At 40.9% G+C, this 15,173-nt stretch overlaps 1 protein-coding gene across 1 annotated transcript in view; it reads right to left on the reverse strand.

Moving 5' to 3' along the window:
• SETX (senataxin) overlaps nucleotides 1-15,173 on the reverse strand; it is an 84,636-nt gene that overhangs the window by 49,065 nt on the left and 20,398 nt on the right. The window contains exons 5-9 of the mRNA XM_040225733.1: nucleotides 14,707-14,816; nucleotides 3,937-4,156; nucleotides 2,942-3,061; nucleotides 609-780; nucleotides 394-481 (exon numbers count right to left, since the gene is read on the reverse strand). Of these exons, the coding sequence (XP_040081667.1) occupies nucleotides 394-481; nucleotides 609-780; nucleotides 2,942-3,061; nucleotides 3,937-4,156; nucleotides 14,707-14,816 (710 nt within the window). The remainder of the gene's footprint in view (nucleotides 1-393; nucleotides 482-608; nucleotides 781-2,941; nucleotides 3,062-3,936; nucleotides 4,157-14,706; nucleotides 14,817-15,173) is intronic.

The raw sequence follows: 15,173 nt of genomic DNA on the forward strand, positions 1-15,173 counted from the left end.
AAAATATATTGCTCAATTTTCCTGTTTTGGTGCACATATATGGACCCCCAAGAAATTGAAAACAGTTCAATTTTGAGGCTAAAGTTTCATGAAAAGGTTAAATTTACAAAACCTCTGTGTACTCTGAAATTCTTTCCATCAGCTGGTTCTGATTTCCAGTCACGTGATTTATCTCCCCCATGCCATAAACATTCCACCCTTCCTAACCATACTTAAAAATTTCAAAGTGTGCCCATTTTTCCCCAGGCACTACTGTTCAATCAGAAAAATTTTATGCAACAGTTGATTCAGAATAGCTATATCCCATAAAATCAGCACTGCAACTGATCACTGCACTGTCTATACAATATAAAGGCAATATAGCATCTTCTAAACTCTGAAAACACTTTATACCTTTTTGGTCTTTTCAGGATTATAATTGTATACAATCTGGCTGCAAGTCACCATATCATCCAAATACGACTCCGGTTCTAACTTGGTCCTTAAAAATATTAAGAATAAATAGAAATTACTGAACTAAAGGGGGGTAAAAAAAGAAAAAAATCCTGTCAATTAATAGACTTCCTTATGCAGACTGTTTGAAATCATGACAAAGGAACTGAACAAACCTCATAGAGCTGTTCCGTATGTTCTGGATCTCTCTATTGTAGCTCACGTTGTTAATAATGGTTTGAAATGCTTCAATAGGATCAATAAGTTGACCCCAGACCTTAGATCCAAGGCGATCCAGAATCACCATGAAACAGTGTAACGCTGGCCAGAAAGGATCCATACTATCATCTGAAACACAATGGAGTAATTGCCAAATTAAAAAACAATTAGAAAAAAGTAGTAAAATATATTGAGAATTAATCACCCTTTACCTCGGTAGCAACAAAACTGAAAAGCAAAAGCAGGAAGTAATTTAAGCCCTGCCAACTATAGGTCTTAGAAAGCTGGCAAATATTTAAGTAGTGTTTGCATTTTTTTAAAAGCAATACACCTTGGTTAAGAAATTTTTTCATGTGAAACAAACTGAGATAGTCTAGATAGATAAACTCAACTTTCTCACCCTGTTTGCCACACCTTTAAGAATCTTTCCTACTCTGCTTCTTCCAGACCTTCATATTCTCATCCTTCACTAAATAGCAGAAGTGAGGAAGGGAGAAGTAAAAAAAACCTGGTATCTCCAGATCTAAACAAAGTCCATGATACAAGAAATCCTGAACTGTGTGTGTCATCTGGCTGGTGTACGAGACTGAATCCCTGAGGCACTGGACAAGCAGAGATGCACTCTTTTCATCCACCCCTGTCTCAATGTGGCCTTGTTACTTCCTTCCATCCACCTGGCAGGAATGGCCACTACTCCCATCCTCTGGCATCCAGTCGTTTCCCTCTTCTCTATGCACAGTGGCAAAACACTGACCCACTCATAGACCTTAAACTGTTCCTCACTGTTTCCTAAGGAAATTCAAAGTTCTCAGTCAAGCACTTGTAAGATCTTACTCTATTCGTCTCAGATTTATTTTTCCATACTAAAATAAAGATACATCATCTATAGCAAGAAAAAAAAAAAAAGGATCGCTGGCTTTTCCCAAGAACTAGAACAGCTTCACTATTAGTACCACCAATCCAAAAAAAAAAAGTTTCTATCCTTCCTTACAGTTCAGCTCAAATACCTCCCCCTGCAGCAAACACTCCCAGTCATTTGACCTTCCACAGTACTCTGTGGAGTAAGTGGTCTCACACATACAATCTCTGACAACCCAAGAACTTTCTGCTTTATTTCCTTCAAGGCTCTTAGACTCTACTTTAAAAAAAAAAATCATAGTCATTTGTGTAGAACTTCTCATATACTTTTTTTTATCCTACACTGCAGCTATCTTTTGTCTAGCAAGCTCTCAAATACGAAGTCATCAGTAAGGTAAAGACAATTACAGAAAGTTTCCTGAAGAGGTGACTCATTCTGAAGCATGTGAGGGGAGCTGGATTAACAGAGAGAACAGAAATGCATATGCAAAGCAGTGGGAAAGAATAAATTACTTAGTAAATTCTGCTAAGTGAATTAATAATAACCTTGATCAGAAATAATCTCACAAGAAAACACATGTGATCAAAGAAACAGTAACAGTTACATATTTCTTTTAAAATTCTCCACAAAAGAATTTGTATCTGTACCGAAGTTGCCTAAAGAGAAGTGAAAGTGGGTAAAAAATTGTATTTTCACAGAATTTGGCATGCTTGGTCTTTGATGATTCATTCCTTCATAAAGAAGGTTAAGATTGGAAACACTAGTACAGACTCTCACTGATAAGCGTGATAAAACCATGATAAAACCAAGCTGGCCTCTACTAACAAATACAATTTTAGACCCTATTTATTAGGCTATCTGAGCAGCATTGTCCAAGGGAACTTTCTGTGATGATACAAATGGCTCACTGTCTGCCCAGTTTAATATGGTAGCAGCCAGGCACATGTGGCCACTGAGCTCTTGAAGTTATAGCTAATGGGACTGAAAACCTGAATTTTTAAGTTTCCTTAGTATAAATTTAAACAATCACATTTGGCTGGCAGTCACTGTGTAGGACAGTGTAACCACAGAAAACCGAAGTGAAATGAAAAACCAAGCAAAAGTGAAGTAGTGGGACAGCAGAATCTTTCTGTATACATTTACTATCACATTATTAGAAATTCACCTCCTTTGGGTTCTAGACTACTCTTCGTTCTACTACTAATTGGGTATTGCAACGTGAGAAAGTTAACACCTCTGGGCTTCAGTCTCTTATGAAAATAAGGTGCTGAGTTAAACTCTGAAGATCCTTTCCAATTTAACATTCTGAATGTGACAAAAACCATAAAGTGTTCATTCTTTCCTCCATATCATACATCCAAATTCTTACAGTGACTCTAATAATTTGAAAGTGCACCACCATCACAAAATTCAGGAAATAAAGTTTATTACCATTTGATTGCCTCTCCATGGTATGAAGTATTGACTGCATAAAATCATTCTGTTTATCTGAGCCCAACAACAGTGAATCCATGGCTTGCTCCTCAAGAATGGTGAGCAGCATGCAAATACCTGGAAGACCACATACAGTTTGCATGAACTGATGACATTAACGCTGTTCTAAAGTCTTCTCTGGTTTAGTTGGCAGAATAATAACATGGCAGTAAGATGAAGCAAAACATAATCCAGTGCCTCAGACACTAAAGTCTGAGACATTCACATACAACTGCTCCTAAGAACACAACTTTAGACTGAATAAAAGGGAAAATACTATGAACTTTGTTAAAAAGCAATTTCCCAAATGACTACACACAATTTAATCTCATAAAATTGAAGATCCCTTAAGTTTTAAGATCATCATATTTCAAGTACCAATCACTGCCAAATATACACATGACCAAGACTCTGAATCAATGAATAGGACAGAACTATTTTAAGTTCAATACAGAATTTGTTGAAAACCAAAGTTAATCTCTGTCAGGAAATATTTTACAGATAGGAAAAGAAGTATGAAACCTCCTTTTTTCCAATAGATCAAATTCTGTTAAAGTCAGCTGCTATGATAATATTTTGTTACATCTAATAATGCCTTAAATTAAAGATCTACTTGCCATACTTCAAAAGATACTTGTTACACAGATGATTTCTATGATAAAAAGTGTTTAAAAAGAGATGTTGTAATGGTCAATTTAATGACAGAACAAGAACTGGAAACTATGAAATCTTTCATTTAGCAGTTTTGATCAGGTTACCAAATGAGATGACTTTTGCTGGATAATTGTAAGAACTACTGGAGCATGTCGATGTCTGGCAAAAACTAACACAATATAAAGCAAGTATCTGCCAATTAAAAAATAAATAAAAGTGCCAGATTATTGTAGGCTTTAAAAAAAAAAAAAACACTACTGGAAAATACTAATTGCTATTTGTATAGCAACAATACTCACCTAACCAATAGTTTTTGTAGTTGGCAGTATCATACATGTGTGAAGGCAGAAGAACCAATTTACCCTTCTCAAGGACAGAAGAAGTATAAATGTCTGGGTTTTCTAAAAGTCCCAACTCAATAACTTTAAAAAGGCAAGTCAAAACCTCCTGTAAGTCATAGTAATCATCTCTATCCACTTTCCCCAAGTTTCTTGCAGTCAGGATAGCCCAACGCCGAACCTAAAAGCACAACACATTCATTACTTCATTCAGTGAACAACTGTCTATGTACAGCAAGAATCTATTTAAAATAGGAATTCTCTGCTGCTGCTGCTAAGTCACTTCAGTCGTGTCCGACTCTGTGCAACCTCATAGACGGCAGCCCAACAGGCTCCCCTGCCCCTGGGATTCTCCAGGCCAGAACACTGGAGTGGGTTGCCATTTCCTTCTCCAACGCATGAAAATGGAAAGTGAAAGTGAAGTCGCTCAGTCGTATCCGACTCTTAGCGACCCATGGACTGCAGCCTACCAGGCTCCTCCGTCCATGGGATATTCCAGGCAAGAGTACTGGAGTGGGGTGCCATTGCCTTCTCCGAGGAATTCTCTACAGGTTTTAAAAGACACAAGGTATACCAATTATATGTCAGAATCTTTTAAAAATCACCATGCTATACACCTTAAAACTGTACAGTGCTGTATGTCCATTATATCTCAAAAAAACTGGAGGAAGAAAAAACCATCATACAGAATAAAGTACTTCTGTAAAACGATATGATTTTCAAAGACATTTTAAACCAAAAGGAGGTGATGACTGAAAAAAAAAAAAAACACAAGACACCACACAGGGGTTAGAGCACTGACTTTCTGCATAGTTGAATATACCAATATAATCCGAATATAACTTAGTCACCAGTCCTTCCATATCCAAGATGCTGCACCATGGATTCAACTAACCTTCAACTGTATATTACTAAACTGTTATTTCTGAGTCACTCAGTCATGTTCTACTCTTTTGTGACCCCATGGATTGTAGCCTGCCAGGCTCCTCTGTCCATGTGATTTCAAATACTGAAGAAGGTTGCCATTTCCTCCTCCAGGACGTTCCGGTCCCAAGGATCAAACCCATGTCTCCTGCTTGGCAGGTCTTTACAAATGAGCCTCCTGGGAAGTCCATGCATTAAAAGTAATCTGCATATAAGTGAACTCAGAGTTCAAACCCATGTTGTTCAAGGGTCAAATTGTAATGCAACGTGTGAACTGTATTTGATCCTGATTTGAACAAACTAACTCCAGTAAAGCATTCAGGATAACCATTTCCATTCACTTAAACACTAACTAGAAACATGATATTAAGTAATTATTATTGGTATGTTGATATATTTTTTTAAAACCCTTACCTTTTAGAGACACATACTAACATTTTATGGATTAAATGCTCTATCTACTTCTGTATGTTTGTAATGTTCCATATTAGAATGTTTAAAAAAGGAAAGAAACAATGAAAAGAGGAGAAATCAAAGGTCACCTCTACATGGCAATATAGCACAGGTAAGTGATTTTAAAACTCTTCTGAGATACAAATTTAACTGACGATAACCAACCTTAAAAACTAAATAAAACAGTGTGCATCCTTCATTGTAAAGTTATTTTGTGAAATGCTGATATATGTATACACATATGTGAAAGGTCACATATGCATATACATGTGTTAACTCAATGAAAAACATTTTTATCAATCCTCATCGACTATGGGCAAAAAGTTTGAAAAACATAGAACTAATGGACAAAAGAATGAGCTCTATGTCAAAATACTTTTAAGCTACAAAAAAAATACAAAGGAATCACTGAGTCTATACTAATAATAGATGAATGAATGGGAGAAGGGAAAATGGCTCTTGATTACAGTATAATCCACGTCAAGTGCTGACTAGTAATTGTGTAAAGTGCTGGGGTTGAAATTATTTTGCAGTCTTAGAAAATCTGGCTGAAGGAAGAACCATTCAGTTCAGTTCAGTCGCTCAGTCGTGTTCGACTCTTTGCGACTCCACAGACAGCAGCACACCAGGCCTCCCTGTCCATCACCAACTCCCGGAGTCTACCGAAACCCATGTCCATCAACTCGGTGATACCATCCAGCTATCTCATCCTCTGTTGTCCCCTTCTCCTCCTGCCCCCGATCCTTCCCATCATCGGGGTCTTTTCCAATGAGTCAACTCTTCGCATGAGGTGGCCAAAGTATTGGAGTTTCAGTCTCAGTATCACTCCTTCCAATGAATACCCAGGACTGATCTCTTTTAGGATAGACTGGTTGGATCTCCTTGCAGTCCAAGGGACTCTCAAGAGTCTTCTCCAACACCACAGTTCAAAAGCATCAATTCTTTGGCGCTCAGCTTTCTTCACTGTCCAACTCTCACATCCATACATGACTACTGGAAAAATCACAGTCTTGACTAGACAGACCTTTGTTGGCAAAGTACTGTCTCTGCTTTTCAATATGCTATCTAGGTTGGTCATAACTTTCCTTCCAAGGAGTAAGCGTCTTTTTATTTTATGGCTGCAATCACCATCTGCAGTGATTTTGGACCAGAGCAGCCAAAAAAACAAAAACAAAATAACACAAGGCTGGGGAAATGTTCCAAATCAAAGGAGACAAATGCACCATGCTGTTGTTCAGTCACTAAGTAATGTCCAACTCTGCAACCCCATGGACTACAGCACGTCAAGTTTCCCTGTTCTTCACTATCTCGCAGAGTTCGCACAAACTCATGTCTACTGACTCAATGATGCTTTCCAACCATCTCATTCTCTGTTGCCCTCTCCTCCTGCCCTCAATCTTTCCCAGCATCAGCGTCTTTTCCAATGAGTCAGTTGGCTCTTCGCGTCAGGTGGCCAAAGTATTGAAGATTCAGTTTCAACATCACTCCTTCCAATGAATATTTAGGGCTGATTTCCAGTAGGATTGACTACTTTGATCTCTATGCTGTCTAAAGGACTCTCAAGAGTCTTCTCCAGCACAATTCGAAAGCAGCAACTCTTCCGCGCTCAGCCTTCTTTATGGTCCAAATCTCATATCTGTATCTGACACTGGAAAAACTATAGCTTTGATTATACGGACTTTTGTCAGCAAGTGATGTCTCTGCTTAAAACGTTATCTAGGATTGTTATAGCTTTTCTTCCAAGGGGTAAGTATCTTTTAATTTGATGGCTGCAGTCACCATCCACAGTGATTTTACAGTCCCAAGAAAATGAAATCTGTCACTGTTTCCACATTTTCCTCCATCTAATTGCCACGAAGTGATGAGACCAGGTGCCATGATCTTAGTTTTCTGAATGCTGAGTTTTGAGCCAACTTTTGAACTCCTCTTTCATCAAGAGGCTCTTGGTTCCTCTTCGCTTTCTGCCATTAGATTGGTATCATCTGCATATCTGAGGCTGTTGATACTTCTTCAGTTCAGTCGCTCAGTCGCATCTGACTTTTTGCGACCCCATGAATCACAACACGCCAGGCCTCCCTGTCCATCACCAACTCCCGGAGTTCACTCAAACTCATGTCCATTGAGTTGGTGATGCCATCTAGCCATCTAATCCTCTGTCGTCCCCTGCTCCTCCTGTCCTCAATCCCTCCCAGCATCAGTCTTTTCCAACGAGTCAACTCTTCACATGAGGTGGCCAAAGTACTGGAGTTTCAGCTTTAGCATCATTCCTTGCAAAGAACACCCAAGACTGATCTCCTTTAGAATGGACTGGTTGGATCTCCTTGCAGTCCAAGGGATTCTCAAGAGTCTTCTCCAACACTACAGTTCAAAAGCATCAATTATTTGGCACTCAGCTTTCTTCACAGTCCAACTTTCACATCCATACAGGACCACTGGAAAAACCACAGCCTTGACTAGATGGACCTTTGTTGGCAAAGTAACGTCTCTGCTTTTGAATATGCTATCTAGGTTGATCATAACTTTCCTTCCAAGGAGTAAGCATCTTTTAATCTCAAGGCTGCAGTCACCATCTGCAGTGATTTTGGAGCCCCCCAAAATAAAGTCTGACACTGTTTCCACTGTTTCCCCATCTATTTCCAATGACGTGATGGGACCGGATGCCATGATCTTCGTTTTCTGAATGTTGAGCTTTAAGCCAACTTTTTCACTCTCCTCTCTCATTTTCATCAAGAGGCTCTTTAGTTCCTCTTCACTTTCTGCCATAAGGGTGGTGTCATCTGCATATCTGAGGTTACTGATATTTCTCCCGGCAATCTCGATTCCAGCTTGTGCTTCTTCCAGCCCAGCGTTTCTTGTGATGTACTCTGCATAGAAGTTAAATAAGCAGGGTGACAATATACAGCCTTGATGTACTCCAGTTTCTGATTCATCCAGTTCAGCATCTTGCATGATACACTGAATATAAGTTAGATAAGCAGAGTGATAATATCAGCCTTGATGTACTCCTTTCTCAATTTTGAACCAGTCTGTTGTTTCATGTCCAGTTCTAACTGTTGCTTCTTGACTTGCATACAGGTTTCTCACAAGACAAGTAAGGTGGTCTGGTAATCCCGTCCGTTTTAAGAATTTTCCATTTTGTTGTGATCCACACAAAGGCTTTAGCCTAGTCAATGAAGCAGATGTTTTGATCCAATGAATGTTGGCAATTTGACCTCTGGTTTCTGCCTTTTTTAAACCAGCTTATTCATCTATCTGGAAGTTCTCAACTTCACATACTGCTGAAACCTAACTTGAAGCATTTTGAGCTTTACTTTGCTAACATATGAAATAAGCTCAATTGTACAGTAGTTTGAACATTCTTTGGCATTGCCTTGCTTCCCTGGTGGCTCAGAGATTAAGGCGTCTGCCTGGAATGCAGGAGACCCAGGTTCGATCCCTGAGTCGGGAAGATCCCATCGAGAAGGAAATGGCAATCCACTCCAGTACTCTTGCCTGGAGAATTCCATGGAGGGAGGAGCCTGGTAGGGTACAGTCCATGGGGTCGCAAAGAGTTGGACATGACTGAGCGACCTCCCTTTCACTTACTTTCTTTGGCACTGCAATGAAAAGTGACCTTTCTCAGTTCGGTGACTACTGCTGAGTTTTCCAAATTTGCCAACATATTCAGTGCAGCACTTTTACAGAATCATCTTTTACAATTTTAAACAGTTTAGCTAGAATTCCATTACCTTCACTAGCTTTCTTTATAGTGATGCCTCCTAAGACCCACTTGATTTCACACTCCAGGATGTCTACCTCTAAGTGAATGATCACACCATCATGGTTATCTGGGTCATTAAGACCTTTTTTGTATAGTTCTTCTGTGTATTCTTGCCACCTCTTTTTAATTTCTTCTGCTTCTGTCAGGTCCTTGCTGTTTTTGTCCTTTATTGTGCCCATCCTTGCATCAAATTTTCCCTTGATATCTCCAGTTTTCTTGAAGATCTCTAGTCTTTCCCATTCTATTGTTTTTCTCAATTTCCTTGCACTTTTCACTTAAGACTTTCTTATCTCCCGAATGTTTTCTGAAACTCTGCATTCAGCTGGGTTTATCTTTCCTTTCCTCCTTTGCCTTTCACTTCTTTTCTCAGCTATTTGTAAAGGTCTCCCCAATAAACCATTTTGCCTTCTTGCATTTTTCTTTGGGATGGTTTTAGTCACTGCTTCCTACACAATGTTACAAACCATCTTCCATAGCTTTTCAGTCTACCAGATCTAATCCCTTGCATCTATTCATCACCTCTACTGTATCATCATAACCACTATATCTGAATGGCCAGGTGGTTTCCCATACTTTCTTCAATTTAAGCCTGAGTTTTGGAATAAGGAGTCATGATCTGAGCCACAGTAAACTCCAGGCCTTCTTTTTGCTGACTGTAAAGAGCTTCTCCATCTTCAGCAGCAAGGAATACATATCAGTTCAGTTCAGTTGCTCAGTCGTGTCCAACTCTTGGCGACCACATGGACCACAGGATGCCAGGCTTCCCTGTCCATCACCAACTCCTGGAGTCCACCCAAACCCATGTCCATTGTGTCGGTGATGCCATCCAATCATCACATTCTGTCATGCCCTTCTCCTCCTGCTCTCAAACTTACCCAGCATCAGGGTCTTTTCAAATGAGTCAGCTCTCCGCATGAGGTGGCCAAAGTATTGGACTTTCAGCTTCAACATCCGTCCCTTCAATAAACACCCAGGACTGATCTCCTTTACGATGGACTGATTGGATCTCCTTGCAGTCCAAGGGACTCTCAAGAGTCTTCTCCAACACCACAGTTCAAAAGCATCAATTCCTCAGTGCTCAGCTTTCCTTATAATCCAACCCTCACATCCATAGAAGACTACTGGAAAAACCACAGCCTTGACTAGACGGACCTTTGTTGGCAAAGTTATGTCTCTGCTTTCGAATATGCTGTCTAGGTTGGACATAACCTACCTTCCAAGTAGCAAGCGTCTTTTAATTTCATGGCTGCAATCACCATCTGCAGTGATTTTGGAGCCCCCAAAAATAAAGTCTGACACTGTTTCCACATCTATTTCCCATTAAGTGATGGGACCAGATGCCATGATCTTCGTTTTCTGAATGTCGAGCTTTAGGCCAACTTTTTCACTCTCCTCTTTCACTTTCATCAAGAGGCTCTTTAGTTCTTCTTTACCTTCTGCCACAAGGGTGGTGTCATCTGCATATCTGAGGTTCTTGGTATTTCTCCCGGCAATCTTAGTTCCAGCTCATGCTTCCTCCAGCCCTGTGTTTCTCATAATGTACTCTGCATATAAGTTAAATAAACAGGGTGACAATATACAGCCTTGATGTACTCCTTTTCCTATTTGGAACCAGTCTGTTTATTGTTCCATGTCCAGTTCTAACCTGCTTCCTGACCTGCATATAGGTTTCTCAAGAGGCAGGTCAGGTGGTCTGGTATTCCCATCTCTTTCAGAATTTTCCACACTTTATTGTGATCCACACAGTCAAAGGCTTTGGCATAGTCAATAAAGCAGAAATAGATGTTTTTCTGGAACTCTCTTGCTTTTTCCATGATCCAGCAGATGTTAGCAATTTGATCTCTGGTTCCTCTGTCTTTTCTAAAACCAGCTTGAACATCTGGAAGTTCACCGTTCATGTATTGCTGAAGCCTGGCTTGGAGAATTTTGAGCATTACTTTACTAGCATGTGAGATGAGTGCAATTGTGTGGTAGTTTGAGCATTCTTTGGCATTACCTTTCTTTGGAATTGGAATGAAAACTGACCTTTTCCAGTCCTGTGGCCACTGCTGAGTTTTCCAAATTTGCTGACATGTTTATAATCAATATGATTTTGGTATTGACCATCTGGTGATTTCCAAGTGTAGAGTAGTTTCTTGTGGTGTTAGAAGAGGGTGTTTGCTATGACAAGTGTGTTCTCTTGGCCAAACTCTGTTAGCCTTTGCCCTGCTTCATTTTGTACTCCAAAGACAAAACTTGCCTGTTACTCCAGATATTTCTTGACTTCCTACTTTTGCATTCCAGTCTCCTATGATGAAAAGGTTATCTTTTTTGGGTGTTAGTTCTAGAAGGTCTTGTAGGAACTTCTAGAACAAAGGAGAAGCTACAAGGATATGGTAGGAGGGCTGCAGACACATTAAAATCAAAACCAATCTCACTAGGTAGCAACCCACAAACTGGAGAACAATTAATACCAAAGAAGTTCTCTCACTGTTGCAAAGGTTCTAGGCCCCACATCAGACTTCCCAATCTTGGCATTCGGCAAAGACTTGGGGGAAACAGAACTCTTGAAGAGCACAAAAAAAAAGGCTGTGTGTACCAGGACCCAGGGGAAAGGAGCAGTGACCCCCGCAAGAGATTGGGCCAGACTTGCCTTGCATGTTTGAGGGTCTCCAGTACAGTCCATGGGGTCGCAAAGAGTCGGACACAACTGAGCGACTTCACAGAACACAGAACAGAACAGTGAAGGCATGGGTCGGCAGAGGCAGGGGCACTGGGAGCAGCAGACCTGGGAGGCACATCTTGGCATAAATCCTCTTGGAGGTAGGCTACCAATAGCCCTGCCATAGAGCCTATAGCCTCACTGCTGCTGCTGCTGCTGCTAAGTCACTTCAGTCGTGTCCGACTCTGTACGACCCCATAGACGGCAGCCCACCAGGCTCCCCCGCCCCTGGGATTCTCCAGGCAAGAACACTGGAGTGGGTTGCCATTTCCTTCTCCAAGGCATGAAAGTGAAAAGCGAAAGTGAAGTCGCTCAGTCGTGTCAGACTCTTAGTGACCCCATGGACTACAGCCTACCAGGCCCCTACATCCATGGGATTTTCCAGGCAAGAGGACTGGAGTGGGTTGCCATTCCCTTCTCCAGGTGATCTTCCCCAACCAGGAATCAAACCCAAGTCTCCTGCACTGCAGACAGATTTTTTACCAGCTGAGCCACCAGGGAACCCCGTAGGTGAGGGGCTTGCCCAAAATCCCACAGCTGGTGAATGATCCACCCAGAATGCACACCTGGGTCTATGACCACCCAACCTGAGGCCTCTCCCACAGCATACTTTACGGGGTCATGTTCAGTTCAGTCGCTCAGTCATGTCCGACTCCTAGCGACCCCATGAATCGCAGCACACCAGGCCTCCCTGTCTATCACCAATTCCCGGAGTTCACTCAGACTCACATCCATCGAGTCAGTGATTCCATCCAGCCATCTCATCCTCTGTCGTCCCCTTCTCCTCCTGCCTCCAATCCCTCCCAGCATCAGAGTCCTTTTTAACGAGTCAACTCTTTGCATGAGGTGGCCAAAGTACTGGAGTTTCAGCTTTAGCATCATTCCTTCCAATGAACACCCAGGGCTGATCTCCTTCAGAATGGACTGGTTGGATCTCCTGTAGTCCAAGGGACTCTGAAGAGTCTTATCCAACACCACAGTTCAAAAGTATCAATTCTTCGGTGCTCAGCCTTCTTCCCAACTCTCACATCCATACATGACCACAGGAAAAACCATAGCCTTGACTAGACGGACCTTCGTTGGCAAAGTTATGCCTCTGCTTTTAAATATGCTATCTAGGCTGGTCATAACTTTTTTTCCAAGGAATAAGTGTCTTTTAATTTCATGGCTGCAATCACCATCTGCAGTGATTTTAGAGCCCCCAAAAAGAAAGTCTGACACTGTTTCCACTGTTTCCCCATCTATTTCCAATAACGTGATGGGACCAGATGCCATGATCTTCGTTTTCTGAATGTTGAGGTTTAGGCCAACTTTTTCACTCTCCTCTTTCACTTTCGTCAAGAGGCTTTTTAGTTCCTCTTCACTTTCTGCCATAAGGGTGGTGTCATCTGCATATCTGAGGTTATTGATATTTCTGTCAGCAACCTTGATTCCAGCTTGTGCTTCTTCGAGTCCAGCGTTTCTCATGATGTACTCTGCATATAAGTTAAATAAGCAGGGTGACAATATACAGCCTTGTCGCACTCCTTTTCTTATTTGGAACCAGTCTGTTGTTCCATGTCCAGTTCTAACTGTTGCTTCCTGACCTGCATACAAATTTCTCAAGAGGCAGGTCAAGTGGTCTGGTATTCCCATCTCTTTCAGAATTCTCCACACTTTATTGTGATCCACACAGTCAAAGGCTTTGGCATAGCCAATAAAGCAGAAATAGGTGTTTTTCTGGAACTCTCTTGCTTTTTCCATGATCCAGCAGATGTTGGCAATTTGATCTCTGGTACCTCTGCCTTCTCTAAAACCAGCTTGAACATCAGGAAGTTCACGGTTCATGTACTGCTGAAGCCTGGCTTGGAGAATTTTGAGCATTACTTTACTAGCATGTGAGATGAGTGCAATTGTGTGGCAGTTTGAGCATTCTTTGGCATTGCCTTTCTTTGGGATTGGAATGAAAACTGACCTTTTCCAGTCCTGTGGCCACTGCTGAGTTTTCCAAATTTGCTGGCATATTGAGTGCAGCACTTTCATAGCATCATCTTTCAGGATTTGAAATAGCTCAACTGGAATTCCATCACCTCCACTAGCTTTGTTTGTAGCGATGCTTTCCAAGGCCCACTTGACTTCACATTCCAGGATGTCTGGCTCTAGATTAGTGATCACACCATCATGATTATCTGGGTCCTGAAGATCTTTTTTGTACAGTTCTTCTGTGTATTCTTGCCACCTCTTCTTAATATCTTCTGCTTCTGTTAGGTCCATACCATTTGTGTCCTTTATTGAGCCCATCTTTGCATGAAATGTTCCCTTGGTATCTCTAATTGCGCCAACATGCACAGACCCACAGCACCTGCTGCCTCACCACATGTGATAAATCTGCAAACCCCAGCCATCAGCTCAACATCAGGTTCCAAAACTCTGGGGTTGCTCTTTGTTTCTGTTCTACCTACTGCTCTGATTCTTACGTTCCTCCTTCTGTCCAGCACCTAGGAACTAATCTTCTTGTCCTCCCCATACCCCATTACCTTTTAAAAACCTCATTCACTAACAAAATAATTTTAAATGTTTTAAGTGGTATTTACATGTGCTTGGAGTGGGGCAGGCTGGCAAGAAAAGCAACACAGAACAGCCCTTCACTGGCTCAGATCAACATATTAAAAGAAGTCTGAATCATTCCCTTGGCTTTCAAATTGGAGCATCACCTCTCAGACGGATTCCCTACTCTTAAATCTTTGAGCCCCCCACCCCCACTAAAGCACTCTCTCCTTAATTGCAGTAATTTTACACCAAAAGAATAATTCTGGCAAATATTTTACACAAAGTACACACTAAAACTTCTATTATAGTCATCTATTGGTACCAAAGAAGATATCCTCTTCTACTGCCTGTCACTGACACTTACCATTTCATTGGGATGAACCAAAAATAAATAGATCCCTGGATGTTTGTCAAAAACTTGAAAGGAGCAATTAGCTTGTTCCATCCGGCAAAGTGCTTCAACACATAATTCACCTAAATAGAAAAAATAAAGCAGTAAATGTAAGACAAAACATCAACTTAACGAGATTCCCTAAATCTGTGTGGCTCCTTCAGTTACTCTGTAAGTAAATGAAAAGTTTCTCATTTTTTTTTAAAACTGAGGCAAAAAACGGTGTAAATGTAAGAACAATATTCAATCTTCTGAAAGACTGTGGTATACATATGGTAGTCATGAAAGTCTGTGGTATATATATAGTACTCATCATGTAATTCATAATATATTCCTATGACTGACTGACTTTACTAGTATAAACATCTTCTTTCACACAGGGCATAATTATCTCCAGAGGGCATCTTCTTGGAAGCAGGGTTATAGTCCAATCCCATTAG

The sequence above is a fragment of the Oryx dammah genome, unplaced genomic scaffold (assembly GCF_014754425.2).
Source record: "Oryx dammah isolate SB20612 unplaced genomic scaffold, SCBI_Odam_1.1 HiC_scaffold_25, whole genome shotgun sequence".
Classification (NCBI taxonomy): Eukaryota; Metazoa; Chordata; class Mammalia; order Artiodactyla; family Bovidae; genus Oryx; species Oryx dammah.